General features: G+C 29.8%; 1 protein-coding gene and 1 pseudogene across 4 annotated transcripts in view; both read left to right on the top strand.

Annotated features, from left to right (window-relative positions):
- Window positions 1-536: 536 nt before the first annotated feature.
- On the top strand, window positions 537-6,497 carry LOC107163757 (cullin-3-B pseudogene; annotated as a pseudogene). Of its 2 annotated transcripts, XR_016191083.1 has the most exons (3): window positions 537-1,063; window positions 1,141-3,615; window positions 5,750-6,497. The product of XR_016191083.1 is annotated as a cullin-3-B pseudogene, transcript variant X2 (transcript). The 2 variants fall into 2 exon arrangements; XR_016191082.1 differs by having other exon boundaries at window positions 538-3,615.
- Window positions 6,498-14,986: 8,489 nt separating this feature from the next.
- Window positions 14,987-19,600, top strand: part of blot (solute carrier family member bloated tubules) — a 48,290-nt gene continuing 43,676 nt past the window's right edge. The window contains exon 1 of one of the 2 annotated variants that reach the window (XM_015511284.2): window positions 14,987-15,196. In XM_015511284.2, the coding sequence (XP_015366770.2) occupies window positions 15,167-15,196 (30 nt within the window). In that variant the 5' untranslated portion in view covers window positions 14,987-15,166. Of the gene's footprint in view, window positions 15,197-17,624; window positions 17,845-19,600 lie in introns of those variants that run through there. The other variant, XM_089224171.1, reaches the window with a different exon arrangement.

Raw genomic sequence — 19,600 nt, 5'->3', positions numbered from 1 at the left:
ACCTTCTCACAACTGGATCCCTAAATCTCCAACTATGGTTCTAGTGTAGAATATAGATGTTTTAGTCGGTACTGTTGGGTCACCGTAGGGCGTAGACGTCGCTTTTGGCCGTCTGCTGCAGAAACGCAGACTGCACATTACAAAGTGGTTAAGTGGTAATCAACCACTCTGGTCACTGGTTGTCGGTCTCAAGTTACTGTCAGACCAGCTCAATTATTATTTATTATGCGTCTCATACACAATCATTATTATTGATATCAATAAAAAATCCGTCATTCGTCAACGAACATAATTTTCGATATAACCAAACAATACATGGTCAATAACAAATATTAATCGTGTATGAGCGATGACTTTCGTCCGCTTTTCGAGTTGTCGTTTTCGAGTGACTACGACGAGGATGATATTATTTGAATTTATCCTTAGTTTTCATGGAACAATAAAAAATCAGATTCGTGATAACCAACATAACCTAACGAACAACGTAAAAATCGTGTCTAAATCTGAAAAGAGATTAATATTATTGTGTATTATGCCTATTACCTACTTTTATACACTATAATATTATTTTCGCTACCACTGTGGACGGCTGTATAATACTACATTATTCTAGAATAATTATAATATATGTGTACAGTATTATACTGATAGTGTGTTCTTGATTCTTATGTTTTGAAACATTGTCAAATGATTTCAATGCGTTGAGATTTTTTTTTTTATCCGTCTGGTCGTTGTTTTTTTCATTTCGCGTAAAAGTGTCCGATCATCCGAAATCGAGCGTGCTGCTCTATGTCACCGCATCAGTTTTAGTTTATCGTTTGCCTATCATTCGAACACTGTTCTTGCCGAGTCCACCGCGGTGACGGCAAAACGATCTGCGATCAGACTTGTTGTACCACTGTGGTGTAGTCCAGAAATAATAGTCGACTTTCACCAATCGTTTGACTAGGAGAGGAAGAACGGAGTCTCGTACTTACTGGTATTTTTTATGGTCTCCGATTTTTTCAACCCCCTCATCCCCCTTAGCCGCACTCGAAGAATATCCCAAGACCACCACCATCAAGTACTGCTAGATCATTCATTTGTGTTCCGACCGGTGTGACATGTTTTTTTATACATTCGACCATTTTCATTTGACAGACTACCATCGTGCTCTGATGGTGACTGCGTGCCAACTATGAGTAGTGATCCACTGGGAAGGAGACGCACGAGTATCATGAACAGTACTGTGCCAAAGAAGAGGGGCAACATGCGTGTCAAGGCGTTTCCGTCTCGCACTGACGAGAAGTTTGTGGACACCACCTGGGCAATGCTGAAAAACGCCATACAGGAGATACACAAGAAAAACAACTCATGTCTGAGCTTCGAAGAGCTATACCGCAACGCCTACACTATGATACTGTTAAAGCACGGTGAACGCTTGTACAATGGCATGAGGGATACGGTTTCCACGCACTTGGAGACCAAGGTGCGAGAAGATGTCCTCTCTGCTTTAAACAACAACTTCCTGCAAACCCTGGATGAGTGTTGGAGGGACCATCAAACTTCAATGGTCATGATTAGAGACATCCTCATGTACATGGACAAGGTGTATGTGAAGAACAACGAAGTCGATAGTGTTTACAATCTTGGACTCGTGCTATTTCGTGACATAATTGTGAGGCATGACCGCATCCGAGATCACTTACGCGAGACATTGTTGAGCATGGTGATGAAAGAAAGAAACGGTGAAGTGATTGACCGTATCGCGTTAAAGAACGCCTGTCAAATGCTTATGATATTAGGTATACAAAATAGGTTAGTTTATCAAGAAGATTTTGAACGCCCGTTCCTTGCTCAGTCTAGTGAATTTTACAATGTTGAAAGTCAAATGCTTTTGGCTGAAAACAGTGCTTCCATTTATATTAAAAAAGCTGAATCTCGAATAAATGAAGAAGCTGAACGAGCTAAAAATTACCTAGATGTTTCTACAGAAAGCCGTGTTATTCAAGTAGTCGAAGAAGAGCTAATTAAAAAGCATATGAAGACTATTGTCGAAATGGAAAACTCTGGATTTGTTTTCATGTTGAAGAATCAAAGAACAAAAGATCTGGCTTGTATGTACAAGTTACTTAGCAACTTGTCTGACGGATTAAAAACCATGTCCGACTGCCTAAGTAAGTATTTACGAGAAGAAGGCAGATCATTAGTCAAAGAAGACGAGACTGATTTAAATCCTGTCACATATGTACAAAACTTATTAGATCTCAAAGACAAATTGGATTATTTTTTGCATAATTCATTTGCAAGTGATAAAATGTTTAAACAAACAATTTCTTCGGATTTTGAACATTTTCTAAATCTTAACCCAAAGTCTCCTGAATATATGTCATTATTTATTGATGACAAATTGAAAAAAGGAGTACGTGGTATTGATGAAAATGATCTAGAACCTGTGCTAGATAAAGCCATGGTGTTGTTCCGATTTTTACAGGATAAGGATGTTTTTGAAACATACTACAAACAACATTTAGCTAAAAGATTGTTGTTGAACAAGTCTGTGAGTGATGATAATGAGAAAAATATGATCTCAAAATTAAAAACTGAATGTGGATGTCAATTTACTTCCAAACTAGAAGGTATGTTTAAAGACATGTCTTTGTCAAATACTATTATGGAATCATTCAAACTGTACCTGTCCAATTCGCCATCATCTAATTGCAACAATATTGATTTATCAGTTCGTGTTTTAACTACTGGATTTTGGCCATTACCGACAACTACTCCAAAGTGCAATGTACCAAGCATAGCACGTTTGGCATATGAAGAATTCAGAACTTTTTATCTGGGCAAACATAATGGTAGACAACTTCGACTTCAGCCTCAATTAGGTTCCGCCGATTTAACAGCTATTTTCAGTGACAACCGTAGAGAGAATAGTGCAACGTCTGTAATAAGTTCAAATGGAAGTGGTAGTACTGTTGTATCTACGTCTTCTAACTCTGGTACTAGCATGAATAATGCTAATTCGTCTGTTCGTAAGCATATTTTCCAAGTTTCAACTTACCAAATGGCAATATTGATGTTGTTCAACAGTTATGAAAAGATGACTATGGAAATGATAATGAATGAAACGGACATCAATGAAAAAGACTTGACTAGGGCATTACAATCTTTAGCAATGGGGAAGCCATCACAAAGGGTGTTGTTAAAAAGTCCCAAAACAAAAGAGATTGAACCTCATCATGAATTTTCTGTCAACGAGTCATATACTTCTAAATTGTATCGTGTTAAAATCCAGTCAATTACTACCAAAGGAGAAAACGAGCCAGAGCGGAGGAAGACTAAAGACAAAGTTGAAGAAGATCGAAAACATGAAATAGAAGCAGCACTCGTTCGCATTATGAAAGCTCGTAAAAAGTTAACACACAATACACTTATTATGGAGGTAACTGAACAATTAAGATTGAGGTTTATGCCTTCGCCCGTTCTTATTAAGAAACGTATCGAATGCTTAATCGAAAGAGAATATTTAGCACGCACACCAGAAGACCGAAATACTTACAATTATGTTGCATAAATATTATATTGTACCATCATCAATATATATTGTATATATACACACCTATAAATAAGGTAAATATTTTATACAACTTTTATAAACAGTACTTTTAAATAAAAATATCTATATATTTAAATGTTCTTAAACACTATTTCTCACTAATTATGTATTGGTAGTATTTAGTAAATGTAATTAATTTCTTAAATTGGTAAGATATGCCTACAATAATTGTATAAACTTTGTTTGTTAATAATATTACAGTAATGTAAATATCTAACATGTTGCAAGTGTGAGTAACAAATTTAACATGTCCAGTTTATCATTAATTATTTACTTCATATCTCAATATGCTTCTTAAATAAAATACAATTCCTGGTATTATAGGTTTTGTCTAAGAAATATTTTTTTAATTTTTTAAAGATTACTAAATATAAAAGAAATACTTAATAAACAAGTTGAGAAAGCTCATATTGCAAGCGTGCTAAATTCCAATTTCTAAACCTATGTTAATACAACAGTCACAATAAACCATGATTTCATGTACAGTTGTACAGTTTATGTACTGGTAACTATCAGAAGGGCATGATGCCGTGTCAACGGAAATATAAGGTATTTTAAACATATGTTTAGAAACCTATAAATTGAAAGCAAAATATAAAATTCTTAGCAACTTGAAAGATTAAGTTAAAATCAATTTACATTTACTTATTTTTATTTTTTTTTTCTATTGTGAGATCAAATATATAGTCCATAGAAAATACCATTATAAGAAGCTAACTAATAAAAAATTGATTTATGTCTGATAAATTAATTTTATTGTATTTCAAATATTGTGCTCTAGTATCTTTTAAGTCTATAAACCTATATTTGAGCAAAGATCTTATATATTGTTTAAGAGGACGTTACACTCACTATGTGAAGTCTTTGTCTTACAAATACAACATTAACAAATTTATGTTGATAAAAATCCACTTATTGTTTTAATTGTAACAGTGAATACACCTATACTCTAAAGTAACGGTAAAACTAGGAATATTACGGGGAATATTATCTAAATCATGCTGTAGGTTTTTATTTGATATTTAAATTTCATGGTGAGTTTTTAAAATGAGCATTTTAAAATTGTACATATAGTTATAAGTTATATCTAATTAAAATTAAAACAAAACATTAAGCCAATAAGATGATGTCCAAGATAATATTCTTACTTTTTTTTTTAGGTTTAGGGGTTCGACAACTAAGGTCATTAGCCTGGGGAACTGTAAGGGAAGGTACTGTAGGTTTTAACACGTGGGTTTTTGGCAGAATTTTGAATGGGCATCCGTAGGTTTCTGCCATGCCCGGTTGGGGGACGCGGATCTCTCTCCAGACACCGCAAAATGCCCAAAGAGCGATGTCGCCCATGACCGAGATTTGAACCAGCGACTGCGTGCGTCACAACCGACGCCCTAATCCGCTTGGGCCACTCCACCCCCCATTCTTACTTTTAAATATAATACTATAATACTTACTATAAATTTAAATTATGAACACAAAATGGATTTTTATGAACTATAATTTATTATATTTGTAAGACGGAGACAATACATGCGTGTATATAAATCTTAACTTATGATTAGAATACTAAAATTTTTATAACACTAATAATATTTTCCTACAGGTTAGAGTAATAATAATTTATAATATGTAATATTTCATGCGACACTATTTATTATTTAATGTAAATATTAAAAAAAATTATGCATATATTTCATTAAAATTAACAGATGCGACCAATTATTAATTGTAGTAAATAAAAAGATAAATAATTACAGTTTTATTCTTATCCTCATTTCAGTATTATAATATATTGATAGCATTCTTGATGAAGATAAATAAATAAAAAAATATAAATTAAAATGAATGAATTTTTAATAGTTATAAAAATACTAGTTTAATAAAAATATATAAATCCTTAAATTTATAATTATTGTTGTTGGCTTTTACACAAGTTTGAGTCTTAAAAATTCACCTTCTCATTAAGTCATTAAATTTAGTAATATTTAAAAATATTATTCATATGAACAATTTAAACCCAATATCAATCAAATTGATTTTTAATCAAATAATATGTAATTTATTTATGTTTTTTAAATAATACATCATTTTATGTACAATAATTGATTTCATGTAAAATGTACTAAAATAATATTTATTTATTTTTTGCAGGTTATTGGAATTTGATCAGAATAAATACTACTTTTTTAAACATTGAATAACAACATTTTCAAAATTACTTTTTATATATAGTTTTGATTTAATAAAATAAAATAAAAACATGCATTCTACCAATTAATTTAATAATCTATTTTTATTTTTTTTTTTAATGTTTTAAATAGAGTGATACTTGGATTATTATCTCTATTAAATATAATAATTTAATATTTTGTAGTAAATATATCTTATAGTTACATTTAATTTTGAAAAATTCTACTTTTCAAATTTAAATAAATACAGATATTTGAATTGTTTTATTTTAGTGTAAATGAATTGTATTCATTGTTTGTAGCCAGTAGGTATCTAATTTGTTTATAGTTATTTGTATGCTATATTGTCAACTATGAACTAATGTGGATGATGTGGTTTTCTACAGAAATAATCTAGTATTTCATATGAATCAAAATAAAGATTTTTTTTTTCATATTTATATACATTATTCATATTATGTATCAAATCCCATGTGCTCCGAGTAAGGCGTATAATTTTAAAAATAAAATATTTTCAAGATATCATAATAAATATTATAATTATTATATTGGTATATTATAATATAATATTTATATTTATACGGTTTTAACTCGTATACCTATACTTATGTTATATATATAAATATATAATAATAAATAGTTTTTGATTTTAATTTTATAAAATATGTAATATATCATTGTTTATAAATAAATAAAATGCATTTATTTTATTGTTGTACATTTTATACAGTTCGTAAGTATTTTTATTATACTAAAACTATTTGCTTGTAATAGCCATTTTAGAGAAATATTTTATTATAAATTCAGATATAATATTAAAATTGCCATGACATTGAACAAATTGAATTGCACATTTATTTCAACCATTAAGATAATAGAATGAGAATAACAAGGAATAAAACAATTACTGGTCTGTCTCCTTGACAGGCGTAATGTGTAAGACTGATCACATGAGACAAAATCAGATTCCTATTTTGATAGTTAGTGCTTTAAGCCTCATGAGTTGGGTAAGTGGGGTTTAAGGGAATGTTTAATTTCTATAAATATTAATTATTAAGGTAGCTGGTACTAATAAATCTAAAAATTATACTCAAATGTTACCTAATAATGATTTATCCTCAACCGATCTTTTTGTTGGTTTATTTTAGTTTTAAAAATATTAATTGTGCAACCTTACTATTTTAAGAAAATGCTTAAATTATAATTTTTTAGATGCATGTAGATGTTCAAAATAAGATAAATTTTAAGGTATTATTGTAGGCAATCGAAATGATAGAATTTTTTAAAAAAATTTTCTTTTATAGTTGATGACAAGTTTTGTAAATAGACTCAGTAAAAAAGCTTGAAATATTAAAAATTAAAATAAGTTGTTTTTAGAATCGTCTGAAGTTCAAATGTTTTCATAATTTCAAAAATTTGCAAATTTCAGAGCCAACAATCAATAAGTCACATGATGAAATTTTTAATAGGCCAATCTTATAAATACGTAGTTTATAATATGTAATTTGTTTATACAAATACTGTATCTTAAGAAATTGTTAACCTTAAAAGTTAAAACTCTTTGTATAATTGTATGCCAATCGCCATAGACGTTGTGGCTTATTATTTATTCAAATTAAAAAACTAATTAATTGAATACGTATTATCAAATGAAATATTTCTAGGATCTTTGTTTGTAGGTATCATTAGTAATTAATTTGTTTTTTTCAATAGTTATTTGGTGAATCAAATAGATAAATGTTCAAAGGACTTCTGTTGGAATAAAATTTAATATGTGACAAACCTGAGTCGGAAGAATAACTTAGGTAACAACCTACTCATTTAATTATGTATATAAACTCTTTTTATGTAATCATATCTTCTAATACCTACACAAATATGAATGAAAAAGTTGTAACTTGTAAGTAAATATACTTTCAGCGGATATAAAACATAGAAGATTTCAATATCAGCATAAATATTTACCAACCCGAATTTTTAATTGGAATAAAACTGTAGGAGTAAGTACTACACATTAAGCCAAATATTACCAATATTATATCTATGATCATTAGTTTTCATAAAAATATATTTTAATACTAATACTAATTATAATACTTTAAAATAAATATTATTTTAGTGACTACAGACGACCAATATATTTGTGTAGATTAAACTTAGCATAGTCTAACCCTTATAATATAGGAAAAACTAAAAGCGATATTTCAAAATTATAGCATTATTATGATGATAAGAAGTTGCCTATACAATTTTCCTTTGAATCCAGTAGTATGGAGGCCCCTTAATAGAACCTCTTAACATAATTAAATAAAATTATACATAATGTACAATATTTCCCATGGGATCTTGTTTAATGTGAATTTCAGTCTTACTTAAGAAATTATTCTGTTTTAAAATGATTGATTTTTTAAACTTTTACGCAATGTCCTCAAAACATAATATTGAAACAGTTAGGGTTATCCACTATATAGTAATATTTATTTATTTATCTATCTATTTATTTGTTTATTTATTTATTTATTTAGGTACCTACCTTTTTCTAATTTCTAATGTACGGACTGTGAGAGTCCTACTACAATATGATAATGTATAGAAAGTGAAATTACAAATTAAATTGTGAATAATATACTAATAACTAAAAGAGAGAAAAAATTGATCTACAATATTATGATATGATAAATTCAAGAACTGCCACTAATAGTCATACAAATTAATTATCTAGATACAAGAGCAGTGTTAACAGAAGATATGAGAAATAGAATAATTTTTGTTGTAATCAGTATTTCAAAAAAAAAAAAGTTTCAATATAATTTATAGACACTTGAACTATAAGTGTACTCTACATTTTTTATTTTTTTATTTTTAATACTGAAAATAAAAAATTTAACTAAAACTTTTTTTGGAAAAATTTAAAACATCCAATTTTTTAATCTAATTTTTAGAAAAATGTTGATGGTAAAAACATTTATTCAAGCCAAATATGTAAGTAAAGTAGGTAAATTAAGTTTAAACATAGGCATTAACTATTTTTTAAATGTTCTTTTTGGGCTTTTTCATACATTAGTAAATCTTAAATTATTTACTACCCATATAATTTTGATAATTTTTAAACATTTAACTTGTATCAATTTTCCATTTTTATTAATTGTCAGGTTTTTCTGTTACAGCCTAGTGTATAGTTATCTGTACAAAAAAATGATGATATAATAACATATTAATAAAAACTTATACTTAAAATGTTAATTTAAAAGGTTCAAGCATAATGTTTCATTAAAATCTCTGTGGAGCACAACCTCCATATTTTTTAGATCAGTGTCGTGGAAAGAAAATAGGTTTCCTCTCAGATAGAATCCATCGATATGAAATGCACTTTTAGTACTTTTAGTGAGTTAATTCATCACACTAAAAACAATATTGTTTACGACATTGTAACAAATCTATATTTTGCGTTAAGTACTATAGTATACAATACTTACAGGCCCATCCCAGGGTGAGGGCCACTGAGGGGAGGGGGCCCGTTAAAATTAATTTAACATTTTTGACATTTCGATATTCATACTTTTTGTATACTAAATAATAATTAATAGGTAGAGCCCGCCCAAAACATTAAGCATAGGAGCCCAAAATTCGACGTAATAGGAGCTGACTACCTATAACCTCATTACCTCAACTCTCAAATTTGCAATACGTATTTAATAATATGTGGTTTGTGGCTACGCATATGTCCCTATGACTTGAACGCATGGACCTTATAGTAGGTGCAATACAACTTACAGCAATGCGTGTATGGAAAGCGTCAAAATATAGAGGGCGCTTATTGTTTACTAGTTTACTCAATATAATATCATATGTGTTGTTGTGCAGAGGGTAAGATATATAATATATATATATAATAGGTAGGTATTATTATGATCTAAAAATTAATGAAATTTGTGGTCAAGACATGCTACATCTAGGGCTGGTTTTAAGGGAGGGCGAGCTGGGCGATTGGCCAGGGTGCCGATATGCAGGGTGCTTCTGATTCTGAAGTGCTTCTGAAGTACAAAATGAAATGTTTATCTTATCGAGTCAAAATAATTGTGTTACTGCGATATCCAAATTCAAACTAAATTCCTAACCATATTTTATTACCTGTACATCTAAAACACGTATATGTGTATTAGGTATACCTAACTTAAATTCGATCATTTACAACTCTGTCAACACTAGTTTTGTTATTATTTTATATTTTTTATTGGTTGACAATGTAAAATAATGCAATAATTAATCATGTATGCTAAATGACAATAAATATCTATCACCAAAGTTTAACTTTTAATTTTCTCATACGAATCGACGTGTCACACCGTTTTTTTTTTAGTTGGCGATTCGAGCGTGAAAAACGCGCGACAAGCGTAAAAATTACGTGACACCTCGATTCGTATGAGAATTTTGCAAAAGATACAACTTGGGTGTTAATTTTCACATTTAAAATAACGTTCTAAAAATAAGACGAATAAACCCAGATTGTACGCATATACCTACTAGATACCTCAACCATTTCAGAAACACGTTGTATATCATGGGCGCCTTCAGAGTTCAGATATTAGTTTTATAATTCAATTACCTACTTAACCTGAACGATGGAGGGCACTTTAATTTTCTTTACCCAGGGCGCATAATAGTTCCCTCTTCCCTAAGACCGGCCCTGGCTGCATCACTGTATTTTTTCGTCAAGTCAGCCTACATCACTGCTAGATGTTTTGGCGCCACTCGTAATAGGTTGTGCTTTTGTCGTAAACAGTATTCTCGTGTCCAGTAGACTGCTGTGTAGTTCGCAAGACCTATGCGTGTTCGTTTTGGTCCCATAACGAGCTCGATGCTAAAAAATATTCAATCCAAAATGGATGCATCATCACGCATTTTATTTGACGTTCGAGTTTTGATCCCACTTTCCTAGTGTAGGTAGCCGGAAATTTGTATTCCCAATATAGGTACCTATTATACCTACTTCAAACCGCATTGAAGAGTTATCATTCATTGTTTTCCAGATATTTTGGTCACTCGAAGATCTCGTTGGTCGTCATATAGGTATATGCGACTTGGTCTGTGACAGAAGAATTTCAAACTTTCGGCTTAAAGTTTCAATAGTTTCATACAAGTTTGAAGTTGGTCTTGGTGTTCGAAAAACCTAGTCCAGTTCGACTTCGGACGCCAAAGAAAGGTTGTCGGGACACAAATGTGGTCAAAACCAGTTTATTGGTATAACAAAAATTTGTGACTGCAAATGCCGACCGTATTTTCTCGGAATTCGATTTAACCAGGTGAACCTTAAAAATGTTAAGACTGTTAAATTGTAATATTTTAGATGTATTATTATTAGATTTTAGATTTTATTAGAGACCTATTTATCGCTATACTTATTCTCGGAGAAAAGGGGGGGCGGCGTTTTACAAGTTTTTGACTATAAATAAGTGGGTATAAGTTTTTAATTTTGTTACAGCTACAGTAGAGTTGGTATTTACTGCAGGTTAGGGCAGGCATGTCGAACGCGCGGCCTTCAGCTCAATTTTTTGTGCATTGAACATAAACATAATTTAATAATAAAAATAATAAAACGTTATTGCTTAATGCTTTGTCACAACTTACTGTCTTAGATTGTTAGAGAATGGTTTAATTTTGGTATACATTATTATAGTTTCTTATCTTCTGATAGACTGTAATCGAAAAATCGAATAAGAATTATAATTATTTTCGTTAATTTTGTAAATGCTGCAGCCCGTAAGCCAATAGCTTTCTAATATATTTGGTCCACTTGATACTTTGAGTTTGACATGCCTGATTTAAGGCTTAGTGGTGGGCAATAATTATTGTCCCGAGCGCCAAATTCTGAATCACATAAATGCGTGTCGCTGGTTGAAGTTAAAATTAATTAATTATACCATTGATGCATTTTCATTTTTAACGCTTATAATGTGTGCGTTAAATTACGATTTACGGTATAAGAATAGTGAAATAATTACTGAAATTTCCATGTAGCGAAGTCGCGCAGGAAACAAAAAAAAAAAAATCAGATTATAGAGAAATTGATTGAATATCATTACCTTTTACCTATATATTATATATTTTGTAAAAATAATGGTCATACATAGTTTTTTTAAATAATTCGTTAAACAATCTTTGTTAAATGGAAGTTCGTTTTAAGGAAATTTCATCGACTATTATAGGTGATAGGTATAGGTAAAACGGTGTTGTCATTCGGCATTAGAAGTGATATTTTGTAATTTAAAGGCTGCATTTAGTTCAGTTGGTTGTCCATATTTGAAAATGAAATTTCTTCCCTCTCCGAATTAAAATTACATAAATGGTATACGATAATGAAATACAACTTTTTATCCTTATAATCTAATAGTAAATATTGAAAATTTAAAAATCATTTTTTCCAAAAATGAACTATTATCGTCCCAATAAAATTTCTAGTATAGATACGAAGTATTCGATCGAAAATCTGTTTTGTAAGTTAGATCCGAGTTTTAGGTAGTAGGTATATCTGAGTTGTGACATGATTAACGCCTTCAAACCCTATAAATTCTTTATCATAAGAAACTAAGTAACTGACAAAAATTATATATTTTATTCTATTCAATATTTTTAATAAATTTAATATAAAAATTGATAAAATGTAAAATGTTTATTAATATTATTAGTATTTATTACTGTCAATAATTTTTTAAAACTGAAAAAATGTTTTAACAAATGCAAAGTACCTAATCTTGTTCACGCATTTAAACATGTTTAGATTTATTAAATTAAACATATGGAAGTCTTAAATTTTTATCAGGGGTATCGCGTTAAGTTATTTAACGTCTATACCTACATTGGTTTTGAATATTTTGATCTAATGACTAAATTATATGTATATGCGTTATAATATTATAATATGGATAATGTGGGCGATGGTTGGGGACTTGGGGAGTATATTATACAGCATATACATTCACTATATGATACAGGGTATACCGTATACCTATATAAGATGTAACAGAAAGACCTGAAAAAAAATTATGCTAATTAAACGTATGACAATTTTTTTAAATATTTTGTGATAAGTAAATCATTTAAGAAATAGGTATACTCATGTCAGCAAATTCTCAAAAATCATATTTTTTTTAAAGTTTTAACGTTCCAAATAAATTTAACCAAAAAAAAAAAAATATTGAATTTTAAAAAAGTTCTAATAAATAAACTACTTGACTTAGATAAATCTTTGTACCTACCATAAAAATTGTTCTTATAATCGATTCACGAATGAATATTTTGAATTTATCCCAAACAATTTTTTATTAAATTAAATTTTTTTTCAGTACTAAAAAATAAACATAAAAACAATTATTATACATGTAACGCTAGGGTCACTTTTCACTTAATGAAAAAAAAAATTAAATAAAAGTTATTCTAAAAGTCAGCTCTATCTGTTACACCTTGTATATAGTACCTTATACATAATTTACTATACACGAAGCGAGCAGTTATCTCAATGAACGGAATAATTTCCTAAATACTATTTATTCCTTCAAAATGACTCGCTTGCAGAAGCCTTAATAATTATATTATAATTTTAAGGTGTGTTTTTCGCAATTTCAATTTATGTATTATATATAATAAAATATAAAATTTACCGCAATCGTTTCATATTTAATAACTCGTAATGGTAATGATAGTCGACGATCATCATATAGATTTTAGATTTATAACATATAGTCATTTTATAATATCAATATTTTGTGGATCATACTTTGAAGTCGAGTCTATCATATTACATTATTTTTGACTGTTTATTAATGGCTAGAAATAAATAAAAAAATTTGAATTTATAAAAAAAATTATCAAAAAGCTTTACTATAGCGTGCATAGCCGATAATATAAATATATTTTTTTTTAAATATGTAAAAATTATTTTAAAGTTACCTATAGACTATATAGTAATAATGCTATAGACAGTTCAGGTTAAAATAAAGGAAGACAATTAAGTTCCATGATATTTTATATTTATTTTTATATTTTATATATTGGATACAGTGAAACCTCTAAATACCGGACACTCTCGGTCGCTTAATCGTCGTCCGCTATTAAGAGGGGAAATACAGTGAGTACACATTTCACCGTTCCCAAAATTCCTTCCGTTATTTGGAGGTGTCCGCTATTAAGAGGAGTCCGTTAAAGGAGGTTTCACTGTATATCCAAAAAAAATCACTTCATATGAATGTTAAGATACCTAAGCCTCTATTCAAAAAACATTTTTATGGTAGGATACAACTAGTGAATAGTTACCTAACAATTTGATGAGCTTTATAAGAATTGTTTTGGGGCGCTAAAATAGTTTTATGAACCATTGCAGGGTATTGTGGGAAATTAAAACCTTATAATTATGTTTATATATTGCTATGTACCTATTTATGAACTATAACGTTATTGGTTATAAGGTATTATAACATTACATTATAAGTTCAACCGAGACCGAAAAGTACCATATAGGTTATAATAATATACTCTGTTATTATGCATAATACATATATTTCTGATAAATCTAGATCAATAGTTATCTGAAACATTGGTACCTGTATCTACTTGATAGCTAAATCATTGTACATACACTACAGCATATCATTGTCTTTACCAATTCTGCATTAACCATGTTAGGTATTTAATATTTCTACAATTTATCACGAAGACTATTAATAATCTATGTGCGAAAGGACTCACAGTAATAATACTATTATTAATATTATTATATGATGACAATACGCTAAATTATATCATATAAATATTATTACCTTATATATATTATATAAGATATAACTATTATTACTATAGGTCTATAGACTGTCACTGTAGTAATACTATAGTTTACTAGTATAATGGTCCTATATAGGTACCTACTTCTATGCCCCTAACGTCTCTCCAGCATTCTCCCTTACTCACACTCTCTCTCTCAATCCCAAACATGTGCTCTCTTAAACATTACTATACACACATGCACGCCGATCCCAATGGAATACCCCCATCTGGTCACTTCTTTGTGTTACCCCTCGTGTGACTGCTCTGTAGACAGACTCGTATTCTCACGCAGTCGCAAACTGTACACACGTGTAGAACCAGTACCTACATAATATTATTATTAATAATATTGTTCTTGTGTAAACCAAGCTTATTTTTGTGTTTAGTAAAGATACACACCCACGAACACGCGGACGTCCTTGCAGCGGCTGAACATTTTTTTAACAAACGCAAAAAAAGTATGAATATACAAAGATTTTTTGGTGCCAAAACACGCGAACGAAATTCAAATTAACAGCGGTCGATTATTATTATTTGTGATACCTATATGTAATATTATATCATGCAAAAAACTACTTATTCCGTACAGCAGGTAATAATAATTACGTTGAATAATATTTAGTTTTTTAAATGTATATATGCGAAGGTTGAACGGTTTTAATGTTCAACATTGTCATTGATAGATTATTCAAATTACCTTAGTATTTAAATTTTTTCTTTTCATTTAAAAAGATAAGTTGCTGCATTTTCGTAGGTATGGTAATTGTTTCTCACCCTTAAAACCTTGTAGACTAATCAGTTATCAAATCGTCCATGGGCTAATTATTTAAATGCTAGTTAGGAATAGATGATATAGGTGCGTTATTAGAACTATAAGTGCGTTTTGTGTACAAAATATTTAAATACTCAGTAAAGTCACCGTCTTACGTTAACGACGTTAACTATAAATATTTATTTGATTTAAGTTATTATCAGCAGAACTGTATGTTCATAGAAATGTCCAAAGGGAGACGAGTTTTATTTAAAAAAGAAGATTGACGAATCGGTACCGCTCTGCTGTACATTAGGTATCGTGTGGGTCTTTGTAACAGATGTGTTAAATCTGTATTAAATAAAACCATTGCATACAAAAACGAATCTGAGTGAAGGTGGTTTGTCAGCCTATATTAATGTATTTTATGATATTATTGATAATTAAAGTAGCTTATTTTTTGGTACGATTAGAAATTAGTGACAAAGCAGAATTATTTTTTCCCAAAAACATTTTATTCAAAATATCATTAAGTAAATAATATATAATAATAAACTTTAAAGGTTTCAAGTACCGATGAATAATATCTTTAAATTACAAAAAAATAATTAAAATCTTTATTTTTCGTTAAAATATCTGATTTCGTCAAAATTTTAACAAAGAATGTCTATCCAATATTTTTTTTTAATTTATTCAGTTCCAACACGATCTACTTACAAGTAACGTTGCATACAATTTCAATCCTTGGCCAAAATAACGAAAAATTTTTACATTTCTAACTTCGAAATGATACTCAAATTTTCATAATTTTGACGAAATTTTTCAACATTTTATTAAATTCTTATAAAAAAAAAACCGTGCCTCTGTACCTATATTTAGATATTTATTACTTTTAAATCGATACTTATGAGTTATGATACACTTTGTATTATGCACTTTCAAACATTATGACTTAGCGATTAATTATTTAGCGACATTTTTGCATAAAAACTACTTTTTTTATAAATTGCTCAAATGATTCAAAATATATTTAAAATTTTATCATGCGCAGAAAACGATAATATAAACATTTAATGAAAATTGTAGGTATTTGGGAATTTATTTTTTGGTTGTAACCAAAGGTCCCGCCAGTTCACTCGGTTACCTATAGCTGTTGCTGTATGTTGTTGACTTGTTGTATTTCCGTCGTTGAATTATATATTATTTATATCACTCCACTCACAATATAAAATATTCTAGTCTCAGTTAATTCGGTCATTACGAAGAAAAAGTCATTTGGGTTATTATATAGGTATCGGATGTTGGATTTCTTAATAATTTTTAGGGGTGTTTAGGGATTCCGGTTGATTCGGGTTGCATGCCTGGTCATAATAATATATTACAATATTAAACGAGTAGGTATACTAGGTATTGGCCAGAACATATTATAAATTATGAATTTATTACTTTACAATAAGTATAACGCATGTCGCATATGGAATATAAATACAGTTAGGGAATGTTAAGTTATAATATAATATTGTTACAAAAGCTGCAAAGTAATCAAAATATGTGTTTAATCGTTCGGCGTTCCGCTTCCTCCAAACAAAACAGACTCTTTTGAAATACGTATGTTAATATTTATTGAAAATTGTGATAATTGGCAATAGGTACGACAAAAGTGTACAAAATAGAAGTCGATCAGACTGATGTTTTGTCTTCCCGTGTTACTTTTAACGTGTGGGGCTGCTTGACCGAGAACCTCGTCCAGCGTAGGAGTAGACAAATTACCGCTCGGAGTGACGAGAGCACGCGACGGCAGCGACTCAGGGTCATAGCGGAGAAAAATCAAATGCAAACCAAATGCTGCCGAATGCACCTCGTCTTGCGTGTGTGCCGTGTGGTGTAGAACTGTGTTAGTGTGTTGGACGGGCACAGCATATTATTACTATTATGACGGTTGCCACTTACCCGTCGTTGATCGCGTATTTATATTACTATTATTACTGTGCACTGTGCACATGGTGTAGCGTATAGTATGTAGGTATAACACATCGGCGGGTGTGTGCACTGTGCAGCAGGTGTTTTTTGAACTCATACTCCAACCGTCAGAGTGTGAGTGCATTTTTTATTTGATGTAGGTACTGGGTATTTTCGATTTCGCCGTTGCCGTTGGCCGTTGCCCGTCACTATAACCGAGAATCGCGATCGTAGACATTGTAGACACAAATTCACACTCGCATATTTTGTAGTATCGCGACAACGGCCGCGCCGGCGTGCCGTGTCCTGTACGAGCGTTTATATACCGTATTGCCGCTAACCTACCTATAGTGTTGTGCTAACGCTTGCCAACAGACGTGAAAAATGATCTTATCACAATAAATTTGACTCGTCGTTAATTAAGTTCACGCGTTAATGATCGGTTTATCTATTAGGGGAAACTATAAAGCTATTTTTAGAAGACTCGGTGGCTAGAAAAAGTTGTTATGTTAGCGGGATTGCCGAAAAAAGTGAGTTATGACAATACAATATTATAATATATGCATATTTACCTAAACTATCTTATCCTCGGCGACATTTTACACGATGAAGTGTGATAGGGTTCGTCTCTTTAAAACATATGAATATATAGGTAATTCAAATAGATCATTTATACTTGTGGACCTCTAGCTGTTTGCTTTAGTGCAATAATCGTTAAAAAATTGTTTTTTGAAAATGAAATATAAATACATTTATTTTTTGTCGGTTTACCTACTCAGTGAACTCAAATTACCTGGTATCTATATTAATGTAACAAAATAGGCACCGATATAGTGATATTAATTATTATGTGTTTTCAATATTTTAAGGCACTGATGGAATACGTCTTTGACTTCTGATATTAATAATAGGTATATTAAGTCGTATTATAATACAATATCTTATAACTTTAAGTAATCAGTAATTAATTTTTGAATTTAATTAGTTTAAAATTCTTTGTTTCAAAAGTTTAAAGACGCGTACCTACCTAAACAAAATGTTTTAATTTTATCAAAATGTGTACTATACATTATGTATTTTAATTTTTATTATTATTATTATAAAGTGTTACTGACATACAGGGTCATCAAACTGATTGATAATATAATAGAAAATATACCATATATAATTGGTAAGCGTAAATTAATTACGAGTGTATGTTAATAATACATAACTAACATGTTATTATGTTATGATTGTCAATTGTCGGATAGTATAGCCAGTAGGTACAAAATATTTAAAAGACACATTATTTGGTTCGGGATAACTACAGCATAGTATAGGTAGCGAGTATTGTCAATTATTATTATTATTAAATTAAAATTTATGATCTGGACGTAGAGTAAAGGTTATGTGGGTAGCCGGGTAGGTTTATTTGGTTCTATTTAATCAAATTATTTAGAACCACGCTTTTGTGGTTTTTAAAAATTTGTAACAACATATAAGTATGAAACATTTTTTTTAGTCATGGCGGTCTTCTCTTGGGAGCCTTGAATTATGCTTAACAATTTGCAAGTCTAAAATTTAGACTCTAAATAGTCTAATTTATTATTAAATGTAGACTATAATGTGGATGAATATTAAATTATCAAATTATTTTGTGATAACATTGATTAAGTAACTAAACATAATCGATGGCGATAGTTCTGTGGTATGATATAACCAAAATGATAACAGAACTATGAAAACTATAAAACGTTTCATAATGTTCTGGTTCAGTACATCAAAGTATGGGAACCCACTTTAAACTATTTTACTTAAATTATTTAGGTTGAAAATAATTTGATTTGAAATATGAACAAAAAATGTACAGCTGTGGCATTTATTATCTTGCATATTATCTAATTACCTAACTTATACCTGAAACAGGTGTTATAAATAATAAATATTACACTGATTCACTAATCAGTCTGCTAGAATATAGCAATAAAAACAAGGTATCGACCGTTTTAAATTATAATATATATTATAGGTGACAATAAGAAATACTATAGACTATAGGTACCTACATAAAAACTCATGGGAAAATATATTTAATAATTTGTTGTACCTACAGCGAAAAATATGAATATAATTTTTATCGAAATATGATTCTCACAGATTTTATCACATCACTAGATTAGTAACATGATATATATTTATTTAAAATGTACCTATATTGCATTAGTGCAGTGTTCGAAACATTGCGATTATGATTTTATTCATGTGTTTGTCGTATTATTATATTTATTATTGGTAGGCAGTAGG

The sequence above is a fragment of the Diuraphis noxia genome, unplaced genomic scaffold, assembly GCF_037042655.1.
Source record: "Diuraphis noxia isolate RWA-SAM2 unplaced genomic scaffold, SU_Dnox_SAM2 contig0003, whole genome shotgun sequence".
NCBI lineage: Eukaryota > Metazoa > Arthropoda > Insecta > Hemiptera > Aphididae > Diuraphis > Diuraphis noxia.
The sequence above is the reverse complement of the archived record's forward strand: the minus strand, read 5'-3'. Positions and strand labels throughout refer to the sequence as shown.